Here is a 21,350-nt window from a genome sequence, read left to right as displayed (position 1 = left end):
TATCAATAAAATATAGGCATATTTGGTCAGTAATTTTCGTAGCTATTTTTTTTAATTTCTTGTAGTGAAAAAACTTTAACATTTTTTTTATGGTGTTTGATTTCACTTAATTATTAGATTTGCTAACTTTTCACCGTTCCACAAAACTAGCATTAAATTAACTTTAATGATAGCAATAAATTTGTTATGCTTATAAAAAACATTGCAAATATCAATAAGTTTAATTTCATAATACTTGAGTCACTTTTAAAATTATAACACTGCCAAATTCTATGTTTAATTATTAATACAGGTAAATGAAAGTGATTAAAATGAATACTGCTAAGAAAGAGAGTCGACTTCTCTAGTACTAAAGATATCATAACTCATAATTATATGTTTAGAAATATGTACAATATGGTTAATGATCATAATCATCATGCCTTAGTCAAGTAGAGATGTGCTATAAAGACCAAGGGGGAAAAAAAGCAAAAGGGTATATGGAAGAGGGGAGACAATAAAGCAAGCCCATTATAATTAATTAATATGTATATAGGCAAAAAGGGAAGGCAAGCATGAAGCATGCAAAGCAAGCTAGCATGACCACAAAGACTCCCCAACGTTGGCCTGATCAACCACCATGTCCACGGTGCCTGGATTGGAAGACGAACCATATTGTTGCATTCTCATGTGAACAACCTCAGCTTGTGCAATTGCCAACTGGGTTTGCAGAGAATCAATCTGTTGCTGCAAGGATGATATTGCCCCAACACACCCATATACTGGGTCACGTACCCTAGCATTTGCTTCATACACAATCGAACTCACCGCATCACTTCGTTGATGCTCAGGTAATTCCTGCAAAATTTTCACTACCCATTACACCCTAGAAGCAGGGAACGAAGGGAAGCGAGAGAAGCTAGGAATATTCCCTTCTTTTAATGTTCTATGTAAAGTGGAGAAAAAGAAAAGAAAAGAAAATTCTTTGCTAAAGTCTAACTTTAAACTGTAGTATGTAAAAAGATTGGCCTAACCTAATCCTAAATTCTAATCTGATTGGTCAAAAAGCACTTGGATTTTAATAAAACATATTTCTTGACAGAGTAGACCTAGACAAGGGAAAATTCCATAGACGTTGACAAACAAAAACAGAATGATTATTTGGTTTATGCAATGAACCTTGCATTGATACATCAAATGAAGTGAACCTTAAGAAAAGGGTTTGAATTATTTTTTTCTTTTAAACCCAATTAATCAAGAAGTTCAGTTTTACTATAAGCGAAGCATGCATTTTAAGATCTTTCGGTCTGGCGTGCTGGACTTGCTGTTGTGTGATACTTTTGACATACATCATCTCCTCAATTAATTATTCACCATTGGTTTGGCATACACTTGCTCTTCTAACACTATTGGCTCCATTTTTTTTTTTTTATTTCTTACAAATTCTCCTGTGATTAAATCACTAGAAAAAGAAATTAAAATATTGTTAACTCCATTTATTTATAAGTATTCAATTAATGATAAAGTTATCAGCCCTAATTACATATAGATGTCATAATGGCGTGATTGTTACGCGATTTTTGCTAATTTTAATAAAAATAAAGTCACTCTAAAATAAGAAAAGAAAGTAAAAAGAGGTGGCTAGCATAGTAAAGTATCAAACTTTATTAATAAGGTTTAGATGGAATCGAGGTCTCTTTTAGACATACTTGTGATATATCTCTATGGACGTAATTTCATGTCCTTAAAAGCATAAAGCACAGGTGATACATAACCAACCTTTCGATCTTTTCCAAATTTATATAGGAAAATAAGAGAATTCTAAGTGGGTGGGTCTTAAAGGCTCTTCACTCACCAACTTTAATCATATTATCTCATTGATATCCTCTAGATTTCACATATGCAACCAAACAAGTAAAGCTAGTTTGTGATCCTTTTATTCTCTTTAGGTGTACGAAATTGAGGAATCAAAATGTTAAAACAGTTACTTTTGAATAGAAAATGGAATTCAAATCCTACTTTCTCAGTGTTGTGGGGTACGTACTACTCTTTCTATCAACTGAAACTAACCACTACAACCGAAAATAAAAGTGAAAACATGGGGGTGCTTACTTTTCTACTTTCTTTTTGTTTCTCTCTTAGTAGTTTGATTTTGTATAGGCCGCCGCTAATCGTTTTATCCCAAGTAATCATAGTCTTCTTAAGGTCCCAAAATTAGCCACTCACAAACAAAATTAAATAGTTACATGACACAACAATTGATGTGTATGTTTTCTTAATTAGTAAGGATGTGTTTTCTTAATTAGTCATGTTATTTAAGCAAGATTACTCATCTGGGTATTTATTCAAAATTTAGTATCTATATCCTAATACAAGAAGTTCATTAATTAGGAATCCAAACTTCATTTAGAAATTTTCTATTTAATTTTCCAAAAAAAAATCCTAGGCATACACACATAGACAAGAGTACTTTTCATTTTTCTATGCTATAAAAATATTTATTTATCTTTTTTTTTCTTTTTATTTTACTCCAATTACGATTTTTTTTTTCATTTGATTCAGATTTGTAATTTAAACTCAATATTTTATGGTCATAGAAATTATTCAAATATCATCTATTGGAAACGATATTATTTTTTTAATAAATCAGAAAATTTTATTGATAATTAAATTTAAGAAAAACTTAATGGATTTTTACCCTCGTAGCAGAATTTTTGAGATTAACCCAAAAGCAATCTAGATATCTAGTCCCTCTTTCAAAAATAACTCTTCTACCCAATAAAGAACTCTCTACATATGTTATCCATATGGCGAAAAATAATTAACATTACATGTATTGAGGAAGAAATAGCCACCAGCTCATAGAATAACACTATATAAAGAAATAGAATAATTGCACTCGTAACTAAACAGATACAGTTTGACTGATATATATATTTATAAAAAAAAAGAGCAGTCAAGTTCAAAATCTAAACCTTGTATTTAAAAAAAAAAAAAAATTGCAGTTATATGTTACCATCAAAATAAAATATACCTGTAACATTTTGTTGACGTTACTTGCCCCAAATACCTTGTGAACACTGGCAAACTTCTGAGGCTCATCGGCTGGAAAATATGGAGCAAAGACACAGTCGTGAGCACATCTCCGGCGGAGAAGCTTGCAAGCTGCGCATGGGGAGAGTGCACCTTGTTTTCTACCACTCTCCTTCATTCTTTGTTAAAGGTGACTATAAACCTTTCTGAAAAAATATCTGTCCACTAAGATGGCACCTTTAATTCTCACTATTAATTATATGTATACAATATCTTATTTTGACTAAAAAAAAAGGCGAATACCTATGTATGCGCACAAAATGGGAAAGAAAGAAAGAAAGAAAGAGATGGTAACTGTTGAGAGATTAAGAAGGAAAATTACAACTCGAGAAACTGATCTTTCACAAGAAAATGAAACAAGAAGAAGAAGAAGAAAAAGAAGAAGAAGAAGAAGAGAAGAGAGAGAGAGAGAGAGAGAGGGACTTAAGGAAGAGACCTGATGGATGTTATATAGAGAAATTAAATGACAGCAAATCTGTAAGGGGTCCCGCCAAAGAAGAGCCATTAGATTTTGTTGGACAAAACGTCCTTATTGATAAGATCCTTGGGTCTGCCTAAATGTAATATTTCCTCTTTATATATATATATATATATATTAACCTTTTGTTTGGTAATGTAAAATAAATTTCTTTAGCGAGATTAAAAAGAAGGAGATCGTCCGAAATCTGTCAGCAAAATATTTCGATCCATCCATCAATATATATATATATGTGTGAGAGAGAGAGGGATTAGCGAGACATCTCGTGTAATTCTAGTTTAATGATTGATGAAACAAAAGTTAATTTATAGAAATATTACTATTTCTTATTGTCATGCATGTTTAAAATTGCTTTGAAAATGAAATTTTATTTTATTTTTGAGATAATTAAAATATAATTTAACATTAATTTTAGAAATTACAAAATTTCAATTTTATATTTAATAAATATATAAATATGCAAAAATATCATAAAAAGATTAATTTATATTTTTAGCTATACATGACGAACTAATTAAATAGAATGATGCAGTCTTCATCCCATGTTATTCTATAATTTTTAATATATATATATATATTCACCTTGATATTGCCTGGTCCAGAAAAATAATACAAGGTTAAAAAAAATTGCAGGCTTGCTGGAGCATCATGGTATTAGTATGTTGGTTTGGGATCTTAATCTATTTATAAATCATAATTAACAAAAAAAAAAATACAGAAGTCAAAAGTTAACTGAGAATCATGAAATAATAACAAAAAATTTAATGATAAATAATGAGAAAAAAAATTTCATTAAAAGAAGTCCGTTCCTTCGATCTCTAGCCTATGCACATGCTATTGCTGGCTAATTTGCCATGCAGCTTTTTTTTTTTTCTTTTCTTTTTCTAATTTATTACTTTCTCAAGCACTACTTTTTCCTTCCCCAATAGGAGTTCATGAAAGGGGGATGCATACGGGACCTCATTAACCTACACGGTTGTTTCATTCAATTTTTTATTAAATTTAACCGTTAAGATTTTTTTTTTTTTTTTAAGTTTGATTGTTATCTGAAGTAGACTGAATCAAATTATCCATTTCAAAATAAATTTTAATGAATTTAATTTTTATTAATTTTTATTTGATTTTTAATCTGATCATTCTATTGATTTGATTTTAAATCTAGCCATAGTCGAATCTAAATAAGTGTGTCAAATGAATTTTCAATATTATATAAATAGGACCAATTAATTGAATGAATTTAAATTAAAAGTAAAATTATTTGACATTTAAATTTATTTTTTTTCTTAAAAATATTTATATTGTGTTAATTTTTAAATTTCTCAATTATATCTCACCCTTTTTTTTTACTAAATTAAATCAAATGATGGATTCAATTTATTAATATATAAATACAAGTGATGGTGATATGGTTGAAAAGATAGGAATCAAAATTTATTAAAAAATACAACACATGCACTAACCCTCTGTGATAAGTGGAAATTAATTAGTTCTTTTGCTGTGACATATAAATGAATGATTTTCAGAGGCAGGTAACATCAATGAGAGTGAGTGCTTTTGACACTAATGTTACTTAAAGAGTTCCACTACTTAATTAAAATAATAATTACAAAAGATTTACTAACATAAGCAACTGATCATATATGGATTTATACGCAATCCTCTTATTTATTTTCACAAAAATATACAAATTATCAATTAAATGGGCACCAATAATACATAATTAATTAATTCATAAGAACATATTTAGTCCCACTAGTGGGGCAAGATTGTTTAAGCCTTTTGGCATTGTTGGCCAGGGATAGAAGATACTTGGCATTATTACACGTGCATGTGGACATATATATATAGAGATTTAACCTCACTGATTTATAAAAAATAAATAAATGAAAAAATAAGGGGTTATGGGCACATCAAAGAAAAAGGGAAAAAAAAAAAAATAGAAGACAAATGGGGGCTATCATGTCCTTTTAAAAGATAAGTAAATTAATTGTTAATTAAAAAGAGAGATGGATGGGAAATTTTGAAAGTGTCATTAGTGGTGTTGAAGACTCAATATGGAGAGATGCGTCCAAGTAATTTTGGACACTGATGGATGGAATTGAATTCCAAGTCGGTGGATTTGACAAGAGGATAGCGAGCTTTGTTTTGTTTTGTCATACTCCATCATTTTGATGAAGAAACTTTTTTTTTTTTTTATCTTAGTTTTTTTTATTTAAATTTAATTGAATTTACATTATTGGATGCAAATTTAGCCAACAATAATGAGAAGCAATCCATTTAAGCCATTGATAATCAATAGATAATGAATTAATTTTAGATTATTTGTATTTGTAAAGAAGAGAACCTAAAACATATTCATAGCTCACTATTCCAATCTTCTATTTTAATATATATATATAAGAAGTTATGAGCCAAAATTTATTTTGAATTTATTTAACCTTTGATTAAAAATACATAAATTTATTTGATTTTTTTTTCTCGTAATAATACAATAAGTTGAGTACTTAAAATTATGATTAATTGGTGCATAGGCGGAGCCCAATCCTTTTTAACTTTAACGTCGTCTTGTCATGTCAGGAGTTTTTGGGCCTAATACCTGAGACGTGGTTTTGTCCAATTAAGGAGAGTTGGACTTCTTTTGTTTGGGTAACCATTGGGCCATGGCTTTCGTTTGGTGCGCAAATATGTTTATAATTGACGAAATATCTGAATCAATGGATGAGAAACAATTGTGCTTGTATAAATTTCAATTCGAGCATTTTTCTTTTTTTCCTTCTAGAGCATTAAAACTTTCTAACGATTAAAGCATTTAAAAAATTAAGTTAATAGATAATATTTTATAGTAAAATAATTTTTTCGTTTTAAAAGAGAAATTAATTTTATAAACTTTATAATCTTATTAAAATATAAAAATATTATAAAATATTTACACGATATAAATATAAGCTATTTTTATAAAAGAATATATATTTTTTTTATAACATTTCAATCCAATCATAAAAAGCTGATGCATACTCATCTTAGATTTTTAATTATTCACAGATTTTGTCCTATCAATGACATAATCACAAAACTTTTTTAAAATCTTAAATTCAAACCAAGCCGAAAATATTGATATATTGTTTTGCATAGTCCATATCTTTAAATAGATTAATCTCAAGAAAAATATGATAGGTAGTGTTCATCTTCACGCAATAAAAATTTTAGTTTAGGAAGAGTAGTTGCCTGGTTTCTTATAAAATAATTGATTTGGTAGTAAAATGATGGAATTGGTAGGTGAGCATATCTAGGAGATATAATTTAATTTAGACTATATATGCTATTAATGAAATTTAACTCAATCATACTGGAATCATCTATAAAATTATAAAGTTTCAAGTTTGAATTTTGATTTTGGTTTAATTGTCAAATTTAAAATATTGATTGCAAGTTGCAAACATTTGTTGACTAAATCCATACTCCTTATACAATTCAGACAAATCATTTTAGTTTGAATGCGAACTATTGTTTGATAGAATAATGATAAAAGATTTTGAAAAAGGAGTTCCCACATCCAGTCCAAGCTACTATTTGTGTTTGTTCACAGATTTTATTAGATGTCTAGTCTTTGCGCGCATGAAGTTTGTCGATATGCATCAATGGCTTTTGCGATGCCGGAGTTTATATGCAGTTTCCAGCTTGGGAAAAGAAAGAAGAAGAGGCGAAGAAGAATGGAAGGAAAAGGGGAGGCACTGACCACTGGTCACACGGGATGGCGCACACGCGAAGAAAAATAGAGCGAAAGAACCGCCAAACTGCCATGGGTCAACGCGTGTTCTGTGCAGATTTCCAGCAACTCATTGTCACTGTGTCTACAGAGTTTCTTTCCCCCTTCCAAGAATCAATCAGACTCTGCACCAACCACCACTATCATCATTAATAAAATAAGTCACAAATCCAACCACAAACAAATAAAAAAAAAATAATTATTATCAAAGTCTTGTTTGCAAATTTAATATACCATAATAAAAAAGAGTGATTCTTGAAATCAATTTGGTCAATTTAAACTACTTTTGCTTTGAATTTCAATCGTGATTAACTTTTTAACATTTGATAATTAAGCTACACGGTGGTTAGGTTTTCTTTCTTTTTTTTTTCCCAACTGCAACAATATTTTCTCGGAGAAAATTTTTCTTTATTATATTAACTTTATATTTCTAACATTAAATGAAAAAATAAAAAATTATCTAATTTGTTTTAGTATTAAGATTCAAATTATGATGTACAGAGAGTACATTCAAGTTCTAAATGATATACTTATTGAGAGAGAGATTACGCGTTAAAAAAATAATAATTTGGTTTAAATATTATTCAGTCGTAAAATATATAGAAAATTAGATTTTCCTAATTATCTTGCATGACTGTGGGAGCGGCCAGCCTCATGCTTGCGTGGGTATGAGGAAAAAAAAGGACAATATCATCAGCATTTTTTTTTCTTTTTCTAAGTTAGAAAAAGAAGTTGAAGACGAACCTAAATTAATATTTATTTCAAAACAAATTGAATTAAACTTGGTTGGTGCTCACAAACCCACTTGATTCTTCTTTGTGACTGTTTTATTTTAGTGAATGAATGCTCATGTATTATGTTGATTTCTTGCTTTCAGTTTTATCTGCTATTTCAATGTGCTTTTATCTCAAGTTCCGTCTCTGTCTCAAAAACTAGAATTGTTGATTTAAAATATGTTGTTGAATCATCGACACGAAGGAGCTTGGGTTCTTGCGATCTCAAACGACAAAGAAATCTGAGTATTGTGATAAATTTGAAAAACAAATCTTTGTCCAGTTGCTTGGTTCTTACTTATATATATATATATATATATATATATATATATATATATATATATATATATATGAATCTTGGTATTGTGATGAGTTTGGGTTTGATGAATCTCATGCAACCATTTAAGTATTGTGATGAATCTAGATTTAATTGAATCTAGTTTCTTTCTCATGCAATCATCTGGGTATTGTGATGAATTTGAGTTTGATTGAAATATAGAAATTATTGATATTTTATTTGGATATTGTGATAGATGAAGATTTATATTGCATTTGAATTTTATTTTTATCTTAAATATTAATTTCATTTCTGAGTGTATTGAGTTTGATTCAAGCACATACGGTTTGATTTTTTTTTATTGATAGAAAATTATTTTTTATTATTAAAATATTACATGATAAAGAGAGAAAATTATTTTTATTTTTGTTAAAATCAACATGGCATGTACAATTAATTTTTTATTAAAATTTTTAATGAAACCGATCAAAAGAATTTTAGCTTATATAAAATTAAAATTAAATGGTTTTTGTAATATAAATTAAAATTAAAGATTTTATTGAAACAATCTCTAAATTTCGAGAAGGGTAGGTGGAAATTAACCTGAAAATAAAAATAAAATTTAAAAAAAATTCTTTCTTTATAGAGAGAAAAGTAAAGGAAAGTAAGAAAGGAATGCTCCTTTTGTTGATGAAAGAATAGTCTATTACTTTGACTCTAGGCTCCACAGTTGTCAATTATTCAAACGATTTTCGTGACAACAGGTGATGAATAAAATGGCTCCACAGTTGTCAATTATTCAAACGATTTTCGTGACAACCGGTGATGAATAAAATATCCCCTCCTAATATTTTTTAAAAAGTAAATTTTAAATAAATTGAACGAATAGTTATTAAATTATTTAAATTAATTAAATTTTAAAATAATATTTCAAATAGAGTGATGAGCAACAAATTAGTTTTGATTAATTTTTTCTTTAAATTTATTAATATCCTTTTATGTTTATTTTACAGTTTATAAAAATTAATTTGTTAATTATTTTTTTAATAATATTTTATTTAAAAATTGAATTTGAATTCTTCAACTCAAGAAGGTAGGTAGGAAAAAATTTAGAACCCTGGAAGGAAAGGAGGAAAAGCAAAAGTTTGAGTCTTTTCCTTGTGAATTTGTTTTTTCCAGATTCCACTAAGCAAAAGCCATTTTACACTACGGTTTTACCGGAAATTATATGGAAACGAATCATTAAAATATTGAAATGTTTTATCAACTTTTAACTCTTTTACTGTTAGGTGACCAAAAATTAATTATAATTAAAAAATTGAATCCGATTATAATTGGTTTAATATCTTTATAAAATTTAATTTTCATTTTGATTCTATTATTTTTATAAAAAAAAAAATTAAAAAATTAAATTGAAAAATTTTTCCAATTTATGATCAATTTATGCTTGTTACAACTTCCGGGTTCAAGTCCTCATTTGAATTTGAGGAATGATTAATGCCCAATATCTAAGTCTGAACAAAATACGCATGGATTTTGCTTTCAATTTGGTTTCGCACCAACCGCAGCACATCATTCGCCCCAAAATTACGCAAAAGTGGGTTTCACTTATACATATCTCTATTTTCATTTTCAAATTATTTCATTATTATGCAGAGTATCCATATCTTCCTTCTGAAAGTGTTGGGCCTGTCACACGAAGTACCCAAGAGAACATTTGTTGAAACGTCCATATCAATAATCTATTTTTATAAAATATACAACTAGTTAATTTTTGTTGATGGTAGCATCAAATTCATTTTTATGCAAGTGGTGGTGGGGATAACATAAGAATTTCATCCCCTTTCAAGTGGGAATTTGAAGATTAATCAAACAATGACATGAGTCATCGGCATGGCCCTTCAAAGGTTTTTCCATAATTTTCTTTATTTTACCAATTAAATGGTCCTTAAGACGTAAATAATTATACATAAAAATATTAGTCAAACCAGACTGCCCGTTTCAAACATGGCATGTCACATTCTTGACAGAAGTATAGAAGTTGCTAGTCCACTTGGTACTAGTATATATACATTAGCAATTCACCAAGCTTATTGCACCACCATCAATTCAATTACACTTGAGAAAAGTGATTTCCCCACTTATCTTAATTACCCATACAATGGCTCCAGCAGCTCCAAGTTCTTCCGATTCAGACTCATTGTTCAATTTTGTCGTCCGAGACGGCAATGGTGTAAAGGGCTTGGTGGACTCAGGCCTAACCAAGGTTCCACAACAATATGTGCAACCCCAACGAGAAAGAATAGACAAGTCCAATGCCACATTAAATGATAACCCACCAATCGACTTGTCCAAGCTTGATGGTCCTCATCATGACCAAGTTGTGCAGGAGATTGTTAAAGCCGCTGAGAATTTAGGCTTCTTTCAGGTAGTGAACCATGGCGTGCCCGTGGAGCTGCTGGAGTCTCTGAAAGACGCAGCCCACAATTTCTTCGGCCAACCACCTGAAAAGAAGGCTACCTATCGCAAAGGCCCATTGGTGAAGTATGGGACGAGTTTTTCTCCAGAGAAAGAGAAGACATTAGAGTGGAAAGATTATGTTAACATGATCTACACTAACGATACTGAAGCACTTGAATTTTGGCCTAAGGAATGCAAGTAAGCATTCTCTTGCTAGTATTTCCCATTTTTATTTATTTAATTATTTTTTCTTTGTTTAATTTTCTTGTGGAAAATGACCTAATTCCTCCAAATCTGAATCTAAAATTTGTATGCCCTTGTTTTGTATAAAATAAGAGATATCGGTTACAACCTCATTAAACTAGTCAATACCTACTTCAATTCATTCATTCCAACTTAAATAATTGGATTTTAATGATAAATAATGTTTTATTCTATACTTTTCAGGGAAGTCGCTCTTAAGTATCTAAGAACATCAATCAAGATGGTGAGAAAACTACTTGAAGTTTTGATGGGGAACCTTGGAGTGACACTAGATGATGCAAAAATGGATGCCTTAACTGGCTTGAAGACAGTTAACATGAACTTCTACCCAGCATGTCCAAATCCTGAGCTCACTGTTGGCGTGGGTCGTCATTCAGATTTGGGTACAATTACTGTGTTGTTGCAAGATGGTATTGGTGGACTATATGTAAAAGTGGAAGAAAACATTAATGGCCAGAAAAAGGGTGAGTGGATGGAGATCCCACCAATCCCTGGTGCTTTGGTCATCAATATTGGCGACACACTGCAGGTTAGACTTTTACAATTCGAAGTCAGGTCAAAATAGATTAGTTTTTGCAAACTCTGATCTCTAAATATATAATTAATGGTTTTGTAGATAGTGAGCAATGGAAGGTATAAAAGTGCTGAACACAGAGTTCGTACTACAAGCACTCAATCAAGAGTGTCAGTTCCATTTTTTACAATTCCAAAACGAACAGAGAAAATTGGACCATTGCCTCAAGTGGTGGAGAGGGATGGCGTGGCACGTTTCAGGGAGGTTGTGTTTGAAGATTACTACAACAACTTTTTTGGCAATGCTCATGAAGGAAAGAAGTCTCTTGATTTTGCACGGATCTTTTAGCTAGCTATTGTTCATTTCCCAGCTTCACAAAAACATCCTTGTTATGTTTTATTCTGTCTCCGCACGTCCATAATAAAGACAGAGACCTTGTCTCTTTTTGTATACTGATACATGTCTATAATAAAGACAGAAGATTACACATCTTCAGAATCAGCGGCCTTAAGATATAATTTCATTTGAGAGAGACCATTAAAGTTTTAATTTTCTAAGTGCCTGGAAAGAAAATTGAATAAAAAATCGAGTTGTGTAATTAACATTGAAAGGGATGTCTGTAATCCTGAAATTCAGAGTGCTTTGTATATGTAAATCTTTATTTTGCACTTCAAGTTAAAATCACTAAATCTAGAATTATAATTAAATTAGATGCATTAACATAAATTCTTTATTTATTTTTTTAAAAAAAGAATAAATTTTTTTATATGTAGCAGCGTCAACATAAAATTGGAACGTAGAAATATTTATATGATCTCACATGGCTTCTAAACTTTGTAATATAGAAAAGATTGACCCGAACATTATGGATCATTTTTATGTAATTTGCATACATAAGCCCATAGCTAGCAAGATGATGATATATATTTATATATATAATCACTTCTGTTTGAAGGCGTAGGTTTGAGGATTCCTGAAGTAATTCACATGATTCATGCCAATTATGCATGATCATGGCATTGTTCATCCTCTTCTTTACTTTACCAAGTAAACGGACCAATAAAATGAGAAGAAACAACTTTAGTCAAATTAGACGGCTAAGTTGCATAGTTGACCTCTTGAAAAGTCGATAAAATGGTAATTATATATTCCTTGATTAATGATTTATATTGGCAAACCTAGCACTACCCATATCATCAGTACTCATCAGAAAAATTTCCCACTAGTCAGTTCGCCAAATTAAGTTGTCACACAATGGCTCCAAGTTTTTCTGATGCAGATTCAATGTTCAATTTTGTGGTCCGAGATGGCAATGGTGTCAAGGGGTTGGCTGATTTGGGCCTATCAAAGGTACCGCAAAAATATGTGCAACCCCGAGAAGAAAGAATAGACAAGCTTAATGCAACCCTTAATAATAACTCACCAATTGATTTGTCAAAATTAGATGGTCCTGATCATGACCAAGTGGTTGAGGAAATTGCCACAGCCGCTGAGACTTTAGGGTTCTTCCAGGTTGTGAACCATGGCGTACCCGTAGAACTGTTGGAGGCCTTGAAGATTGCAGCTCATAGTTTCTTTGGCCAACCAGCTGAAGAGAAATCTGCCTATCGCAAGGGTGTGAGCCCTAGCCCGTTGGTGCAGTATGGAACAAGTTTTGCGCCAGAGAAAGAGAAGGCATTGGAGTGGAAGGACTATCTCAGCATGCGTTATACTAATGATAGTGAAGCCCGCGAAGTTTGGCCTGAAGAATGCAGGTAATTAAGCACTCTCTTGCAAGTATTCTCTCCATTTTTATACATTTTTGTTGAAATGATCCAGCTTATCGTCTCTTGCTAACAAAAATTCTTTATAGCTGTATTCGATGAATGATATATAGAAATAGTGTAGTACTAGCCATTCATTGTGGATCAAATTCTTTTCTTCATTTATTTTTTTCCAGTTTTCATTTTGCAGAATGGTCTAATTCCTCCAAATCTCATGCTAAATTTTATTTTGTAGTATATATATATATATATATTGGCATCACTTTATAATCTCATTGATAAATTAATTTTTGCATCTGAAATTCAACCTTAAATAATTGGATTATTTTAAATGATAAATGTAATTAAAGAGTAGTTGTTTAATACTTGTATTTCCAGGGAAGTTGCTCTCGAGTTTTTGAGAATATCAATCAAGATGGTGAGAAAATTAGTCGAAATTTTGATGGGGAAGCTGGGAGTGACATTAGATGATGCAAAAATAGATGCACTTATTGGCTTGAAGATGGTTAATATGAATTTCTATCCAATATGTCCAAATCCTGAGCTCACAGTAGGCGTGGGTCGGCACTCAGATTTGGGTACCCTTACCGTGTTGTTGCAGGATGGAATTGGCGGTCTATATGTGAAAGTGGAAGAAAACATGGAAGGCAAGAAACAAGAGGCTGAGTGGATGGAGATCCCACCAATCCCCGGTGCTTTGGTCATCAACATTGGTGACACATTACAGGTTAGACTTCTACAATTCAAAGTCAAGAATGCATTAAGTTTTGTAAATTCTGATATCCTGACATATAATGGTTTTTGTAGATCGTTAGCAATGGAAGGTATAAAAGCGCTGAACATAGAGTGCGCACTACAAGCGTCCAATCAAGAGTATCAATCCCAGTTTTTGCAATTCCAAAAGGAACAGAGAAAATTGGACCATTGCCCCAAGTGGTGGAGAGCGATGGTGTGGCTCTTTATAGAGAGGTTGTGTTTGAGGATTATATGAACAACTTCTTCGGCAATGCACACGGAGGAAAAAAGTCTCTTGACTTTGCACGGATCTATTAGCTATAGCTTCATCCCAGCACTCTTTTGTCATATTTTCTGTTCCAGTTTCGTTTTGTCAACTAATCATATATGTCAATAATAATTTCGCTTAATAATAAACATTAAAAAGTTACCATATATGATAACTGTAAGCTACCTGATTTAAGTAATTTGTTGAACAACATCTACTTGAATATTAGATATTGATTATTTTAAAATTCTCAGTTCATCATTTTAATTCTTAAAATTCAAACATCCTTTTAATTTTCTTTTTTTATTCATTTTAATTTTTTCTTTTTTTAACCCAGCTATTTAAAAATAATATCAATAATTTATTAATAATTAAATTTTAAAATTTAAATTAAATGAAATTTATTTTTGTTGCTATTTAATAATTTACTTATTAATACTGAAAACTAAATTCATTTCTATTTTTTTAGGATATCGGATATAAGACTCATTAAAATATCAATTTTTTTCACCTATTAATTACTTTAACTATTCTCTTTATTTTAATTTTCACAATTATATAGTTCCAAAAAAATTTGTAAAATTATATTTTTAATTAATTATTATATTCTATATATTTTGCATATAATTATACAAAATTTTAATACAAATTTTAATTATATTTAATATAATTAAATAAGAATTTTATTATTAATAAAATTTTTTATTATGATTTTGATATATAAAAAATAAATATTAAATTATATTATTAAAATTAAAAAAAAATAAATAAGCTAAGTAACAGCGCGAGGAAAATGACTAATATATATTGTAATAATAAACTTTTGATCGCAAATATATAATAACATATCTTCAACAAATTAATCATGGCTTTTAAAAATAATTTTACTCATTATCGAATTACAAAGTTGAATTAAAATGATTATAAAAGGTAATTAGTAAAACAAGAAAATAATTTTTCTTGATAAAGAAAAATCCCTAAATCTCAGCCTTACGTTGAGTTATTATATTATGTCAAAACTTGAAAAGGAATTCTATTAAAAAAAAAAATCTTAAAAAAGCATATTATATTTCCCTTATCCAACGTGGAAAAGAATAGAAATATTTTTGAATTTATTTCTTTATTAAAATTATTATGAAAGGAAATTCATCCTTAAGGTTTCTTTAGAATAAATTTATACATTTTTTTCTTGATTTTCAATTTTTAAAGTAAAAAAATAAATTCTTTTTTTATTATATTTTTAAACATTAGAATTAATAAAAAAAATAAATGAATTAATTTTTAATGTCACGATCTAACCTATGTGCCGGACCGGCACTAGGACCTGGGCCAGCCTAAAGCCCCCGAGGCCCGTAGTAAGCATAACTATTCATCAACCTAACTCTAAGGTCCATTTGGGCCCAATTTCAAGAATTCAACCGGACAGAGTACGACCATAAAATGGACCTTTCAACGGGTAGTTTTTAACTCACCCGACTTGTAAACACAATATATAATCAATTGGGGAGCTCAGCTCACCCTCCACATACTGGTAATAACATAAAATCAAATGGAGAGCTCAGCTCCCTCATCCATTCTAACATACATGCATATAATAAGTTTACAGGTCCAACATGGCAAATTATATTATAGACCCAAATCAAATAAATATTTTTAACACATGCGAAAATTCTATGAGTTAACAGAATTATACAAATATTACAGATATTAATAGACGACCTGCGAAGAAGAAAAACAGGTTAATTACAACAATAATCCTCCTGTAGCCTGGAAAAATAATGAACAGGAGTAAGCATTCAACTCATAAAGTAAAATATCAATTTTAACCATAATCTTTATAACTATCTAAAGCTAATGCACCCTATAGAGTGAAATGCAACATCGTCAATATTTTCACATCATAACAGCAAAAAGGAAATTTGGAGCACTCACACACCCGATAATGTCAAACCATACATATATGGGAGCTGATCCCCTATATAGCTCTCTTAATCAAACCTCTGCTAGCGAAGAACTCAAGTCGGACTTTCGCTTAATAAACCAATACGGGGTCCCAACGAATAACTCAAGCCGTGTCTACCCCGAAGGACTGGGTCTCAACGAAGATCTCAAGCCGTGTCTACCCGTCCTGTCCATATCCAACACTATACCACACGCACGCTGACGTACGCACACTGCTCCAAATTACCACAACAACATCCAGGGCACTTCAACATTTTTGAATGCAATGTAAAACATGCTTATTGTTTAACTACATAGATACATACATATAAGTGATACATGGGCATGCTTGAACATATAATAATATAAAAATTACAATTAAAATTAATATTTTACTCACAGACTCAACCGAAGTCACTGTGGCGGCTGGGATGAGGAGAAAGATTGTCTCGGCTCACCTGACAATTTTTATTACAATTATTTAGCACATTTGACTCAATACAAGCTAAGAAAAAGATCAAAGATGTCTTAAGTTGTACCGAAAATCCGGCAGAGTCTTCCCTATACCTAGGACTTACCCAACCTGCAAAAAAGCTTAAAACACACTTCTATATCCATAAACCATATATCCACAACTCAATCACATCACACAGCCCCTCTTGGGCCCATCCAAACAGTCATCAATAATAATTTATAAAATTACAGTTTAGTCCTTATAATTTACCTACCCTTTTTGCAAAACTACCCAAATGAGTTCTAAAAATTCTAAAACTTTGCTCTGCGGTCCTTAGCAATATTACTAAGCTAATGCAAAAAGAATCATAATTTTCTGAGTTACCACAAATATTTTATGAATTTTTAATCCTATTCAAGCACTAGAGAATTACGAAAAAGTAAGGTTTGGGTTTACCTATGCCGATTCCGATATTGGAAACGGGCTCGGGATGTCTGATAGCGGTGGGTTAGCCAAAATCTCGATTTAATTCTAAGACTTTTTTGGCCGGAAATTCACAAACCCGGACAACAGTCGAATTTCCGTGAATTGAAGGTACCTACACGAAGCCCACAATACAGGGGTTAGTATATAATTTTTACGGAATTTTCTAAGCTCATTTAATACTCGAAAAAATACTACAAAGTTTCATGGGATCTACCGAAAAACAGTGTCGGAAAATTTTGAAATTTATATTGCCGTGAAGCTCTCGACGAGTGGAGCGCTCTAGTACTCTCGGTTTTCTCGTGGGGTTCACGATTTGCGAGAAATCTAGCTCAAAAATCGAAATTGGCTAAAACTTCCCGGACAAAAATTGGACAAACCGCTCGATGTATTTTGGTGTTCTTGGTGTCTATGGAAAGATCTCGAGGTGTAGATAGTGTTTGACACAAGACCCGGCTTAAACAGTGGCCGGATCGGCCGGATTTTGGTCGGGAAGCCGAAACTGAGCGCTGCGCATCGCGTCTCTTCGCGCGTCATTTTCGGCCGCCTGGAAGGCCGGCCGGCAGTGGGGGAAGGCTGGAGTGGCGTGCCGGCGAGGTGTGGAGGGCTGGGTGGCGGTGGCGGTGGCGCGGCGTGAGGAGGAGGGAGGAGAGAGAAAACGGGAGAGAGAGGAAGAGGGGTCGGGGACGCGCGCGAAAGAAGAAGAAAAGGAGCTGATTGGTTCGATTCAGCCGGTTCGATCTGGTCCGGTTCGATTCGGCCGGTCTGATTTAAGATATAAAATTTTAAATTTTTATTCTGCCTTGGGACAAAAAACGAGGTCCAAAAATTCTAAAAAAATTCTAGAAAACTCAGAAAAATTCGTAGAGTCCAAATATATTTTTAGTTTTACCACGTGCTCTTTAAATTAATTTTTAAAAATATCAAAGTTTTATATTTTTGAAAAATTGAACCCAATTTCTAAAATTCGAAAAATTTCAAATAATTTTCTAAAATTTAAATAAAATAAAATATTAATATTTACCCACAAAATAATAAATTTAAAAACTAGGGGTGTTACGTTTAATTTCCAAACGGTAGTAAAAGTTTACCCAATTCAAGGGGACCTTTTTTTTTTTTGGGTAAAACAAAATAGTGCTCCACCTAAAGGATATAATTTTAGGGAGACAAATTGCACATTTTATAATAGAAAAACAAAGAGAAAAAAAAAATAAACATGATTAATAGATCATAATGTATAAATAAACATGAATAATGGATCATGTAAGTAACTATTAATTTATTATGTTCATTCAAATATAAATATGAGTAATGAGTTATAATAATCAAAGGTTAATAAGTAGTGTGGTCAAAACTTTATTTTTGAGTAAGGACAATAACTAAAATATAGTTTATTTTCTTCGAAATTCTATTGGGACAGTGGGGCAATTCCACCATTGCCCCGGTGCGCATCCGTCCATGCTCGTACTATTTCCACGTATAAGAATACAGTTAACCCTCCCTTCTCTTAAATTGAGGATATATATAAAGAACAAACTCCTCCCTATATCCTCAAAAATAAATTACAATGAAACTTTTCATAATTTAATTAAATTATTTTTTATGTCATTAAATTAATTAAAAAAGTGATAAAATGAGTTTTTAAAAATTATAAAAATAATTATTATACTTAATAAAATTAAAAAAAATTAATTAATATATTTTAAATTTTTTATAGTGTCAGATAATTTTAAATAAATTAATTTTTAAAAAGTAACAGATAAAAATAGCATTATAAAATATGAAAATTCTTATTAATTGCAAATTGAATGAATATATATATGATAAAAAAACATTATATGAAGGGGTTACCTACCTGCTTTAAAAATGTTAACTAAGCACAAAAAAATAAAAAATAGCTGTAATTAATATATATTTTATTGATACATTCTCATCAAAACTAATTATTAGATGCATCAAAAATATTAAAAAATAATATTCTCTCTCTTAAAAAAAAATGAATCATTTTTATAATATAAAGCTGAATCCCATATAATTGAGAGATGATACACCGATCACATATGTACTTACCTATTAATTGTTTAATTAAATAATCATGCAAGTCTAATAGCTGACAAAATAACCATAGGTTGTACAGTCATTTTAACCAATATTCTTTTCGAGATTATAATTTTGATTAAATATTTATAATACATCCTATACTCTTAACAAGTTGATAATATCTATGATTCGTTTCCCTTTCAAGGTGGAGCTATCAAGATTGCAAAAAGTCAACCGCATGACCCGTGGCTTTTTGCGGGGTGACCATGCCATTTTCCTTATTTTGCCAACTAAAATATTTTACCAAAAGAGAAAAATGTAAAAACTAAACTCAGTCAAACTTGACTCCCAGGGTGGGACCGTAGGAGAAACTGGGACACTCGACAAAACGGTAGTTGCACGCACAGGCTTACCACTCCGTGCGATTTGTATATATGAACTGCACTACCACAATCATTCTGCATCAAGAAAATTTTCCAGTCTACTCCATCCCCAACATTGCCTTTTTAAACAATGGCTCCAAGTTTTTCTGATACAGATTCACTTTTCAATTTCGTGGTCCGAGACGGCAATGGTGTCAAGGGGATGGTGGACTTAGGTCTCTCAAAGGTGCCACAACAATATGTGCAACCCCCAGAAGAAAGAATAGACAAGCTAAAAGCAATCCTCAGCGATAACTCGCCAATTGATTTGTCAAAGCTAGATGGTCCCGACCATGACAAAGTGGCAGAGGAAATTGCTAGAACCTCTGAAACCCTAGGGTTCTTCCAAGTTGTGAACCATGGCGTACCTGTAGAGCTGTTAGAGTCTTTGAAGATTGCAGCTCACAAGTTCTTTGGCCTTCCACCTGAAAAGAAGGCTGCCTATCGCAAAGGCGTGAGTCCTAGCCCGTTAGTGAAATATGGGACAAGTTTCGTGCCAGAGAAAGAGAAGTCATTAGAGTGGAAAGACTATGTTAGCATGCTTTATACTAATGATTCTGAAGCACTTCAAGTTTGGCCTGAAGAAATCAAGTAAGCCCTCTCCTGCAAGTATATATATTTATTTCTCTTTGTTTGTTTGTTTGTTTGTTTGTTTTTTTCTTGTGGTCTAGCTGCAATTGATCTCCTGCTAAATTTTCAGGGAATCTGCACTGGAATACCTAAGAACATCAATCAAAATGGCGAGAAGAGTGCTAGAAATTTTGATTGAAAAGCTTGGAGTGACAGTAGATGATGCTAAAATAGATGCTCTAATTGGTTTGAATATGGTTAACATGAACTTCTATCCAAAATGTCCTAATCCAGAGCTTACCGTTGGAGTGGGACGCCACTCGGACATGGGGACCCTCACCGTTTTGTTGCAAGATGAAATTGGTGGTCTGTATGTCAAACTTGAAGAAAACAGAGATGAAGAGGAAAAACGAGAGTGGATGGAGATCCCATCAGTTCCTAATGCTTTGGTCATCAATATCGGTGACACGCTACAGGTTAGAGGTTTAAATTCCAAAATCATATATTAAGAGGGAAAACTCAACGTCCTTAAACCAAGCTTGTTTGACATTTTTTTCCTTTGTTAGATACTAAGCAATGGAAGGTACAAAAGTGCTGAACACAGGGTGCGTACAACAAGTGAGCAACCGAGAGTGTCTATCCCAATTTTCACCATCCCAAAACCAACAGAGAAGATTGGACCGTTGGCCCAGCTTGTGGAGCGTGATGGTGTAGCTCTTTATAGAGAGGTTGTTTTTGGAGACTATATGAACAATTTCTTCAGCAATGCCCATGAAGGAAAGAAGTCTCTTGATTTTGCACAAATCAATTAGATTTCGATCTTGTCAATGTTCATGCTTTCTTCTTCTACTTGTGCTCTCCACGACTAGGTTTCTGGTCGTGATTGAAAATAAATGTGTCAAGTTTCTACCCGTTGTTTGTGATCTTGAAGTTTTTTTTTTGGTCTGATTGTGATCTTGAAGTTGAGAGTACTTTTATGTAATCCTTTTTAAATTTGGTTTAATGTGAAATAATTTATGTTTATTTATTTTGTTTTGATTGAAATTTAAATTTGAAATCTTACATATCAA

The 21,350-nt window shown here is 31.5% G+C and overlaps 4 protein-coding genes across 4 annotated transcripts; 3 read left to right on the top strand and 1 right to left on the bottom strand.

Annotated features, from left to right (window-relative positions):
* Nucleotides 1-339: 339 nt before the first annotated feature.
* On the bottom strand, nt 340-3,520 carry LOC110662022 (LOB domain-containing protein 4). The gene is made up of 2 exons (XM_021820897.2): nt 3,014-3,520; nt 340-837 (listed from the first exon to the last, which is right to left on the bottom strand). The coding sequence occupies exons 1-2, from the start codon at nt 3,188-3,190 to the stop codon at nt 574-576; spliced, it is 441 nt and encodes a 146-aa protein (XP_021676589.1). The 5' UTR covers nt 3,191-3,520; the 3' UTR covers nt 340-573.
* Nucleotides 3,521-10,467: 6,947 nt separating this feature from the next.
* Nucleotides 10,468-12,102, top strand: LOC110662020 (scopoletin 8-hydroxylase). Its single transcript, XM_021820896.2, has 3 exons — nt 10,468-11,024; nt 11,274-11,619; nt 11,707-12,102. Exons 1-3 carry the CDS (start codon nt 10,528-10,530, stop codon nt 11,950-11,952), a joined length of 1,089 nt encoding a protein of 362 aa, XP_021676588.1. The 5' UTR covers nt 10,468-10,527; the 3' UTR covers nt 11,953-12,102.
* A 689-nt stretch (nt 12,103-12,791) lies between these two features.
* LOC110662018 (scopoletin 8-hydroxylase) lies at nt 12,792-14,537 on the top strand. The gene is made up of 3 exons (XM_021820894.2): nt 12,792-13,358; nt 13,746-14,094; nt 14,175-14,537. The coding sequence occupies exons 1-3, from the start codon at nt 12,859-12,861 to the stop codon at nt 14,418-14,420; spliced, it is 1,095 nt and encodes a 364-aa protein (XP_021676586.1). The 5' UTR covers nt 12,792-12,858; the 3' UTR covers nt 14,421-14,537.
* Nucleotides 14,538-19,723: 5,186 nt separating this feature from the next.
* On the top strand, nt 19,724-21,303 carry LOC110662019 (scopoletin 8-hydroxylase). The gene is made up of 3 exons (XM_021820895.2): nt 19,724-20,301; nt 20,411-20,756; nt 20,847-21,303. The coding sequence occupies exons 1-3, from the start codon at nt 19,802-19,804 to the stop codon at nt 21,090-21,092; spliced, it is 1,092 nt and encodes a 363-aa protein (XP_021676587.2). The 5' UTR covers nt 19,724-19,801; the 3' UTR covers nt 21,093-21,303.
* The last annotated feature ends 47 nt before the right edge of the window (nt 21,304-21,350 follow it).

Source organism: Hevea brasiliensis, chromosome 13 (genome assembly GCF_030052815.1).
Source record: "Hevea brasiliensis isolate MT/VB/25A 57/8 chromosome 13, ASM3005281v1, whole genome shotgun sequence".
Classification (NCBI taxonomy): Eukaryota; Viridiplantae; Streptophyta; class Magnoliopsida; order Malpighiales; family Euphorbiaceae; genus Hevea; species Hevea brasiliensis.
Note: the sequence above shows the minus strand (reverse complement) of the source record. Positions and strands in the feature narration are given on the sequence as shown.

Excerpts from the sequence above, each read along its gene's own strand:
- LOC110662022 (XM_021820897.2), bottom strand. The coding sequence starts at position 3,190 with ATGAAGGAGAGTGGTAGAAAACAAGGTGCACTCTCCCCATGCGCAGCT. Across the intron at positions 838-3,013 it reads ACGTCAACAAAATGTTACAG|GAATTACCTGAGCATCAACG; the intron begins GTATATTTTATT and ends AAAATTTTGCAG.
- LOC110662020 (XM_021820896.2), top strand. The coding sequence starts at position 10,528 with ATGGCTCCAGCAGCTCCAAGTTCTTCCGATTCAGACTCATTGTTCAAT. Across the intron at positions 11,025-11,273 it reads TTTTGGCCTAAGGAATGCAA|GGAAGTCGCTCTTAAGTATC; the intron begins GTAAGCATTCTC and ends TATACTTTTCAG. Across the intron at positions 11,620-11,706 it reads ATATTGGCGACACACTGCAG|ATAGTGAGCAATGGAAGGTA; the intron begins GTTAGACTTTTA and ends ATGGTTTTGTAG.
- LOC110662018 (XM_021820894.2), top strand. The coding sequence starts at position 12,859 with ATGGCTCCAAGTTTTTCTGATGCAGATTCAATGTTCAATTTTGTGGTC. Across the intron at positions 13,359-13,745 it reads GTTTGGCCTGAAGAATGCAG|GGAAGTTGCTCTCGAGTTTT; the intron begins GTAATTAAGCAC and ends TTGTATTTCCAG. Across the intron at positions 14,095-14,174 it reads ACATTGGTGACACATTACAG|ATCGTTAGCAATGGAAGGTA; the intron begins GTTAGACTTCTA and ends TGGTTTTTGTAG.
- LOC110662019 (XM_021820895.2), top strand. The coding sequence starts at position 19,802 with ATGGCTCCAAGTTTTTCTGATACAGATTCACTTTTCAATTTCGTGGTC. Across the intron at positions 20,302-20,410 it reads GTTTGGCCTGAAGAAATCAA|GGAATCTGCACTGGAATACC; the intron begins GTAAGCCCTCTC and ends CTAAATTTTCAG. Across the intron at positions 20,757-20,846 it reads ATATCGGTGACACGCTACAG|ATACTAAGCAATGGAAGGTA; the intron begins GTTAGAGGTTTA and ends TTCCTTTGTTAG.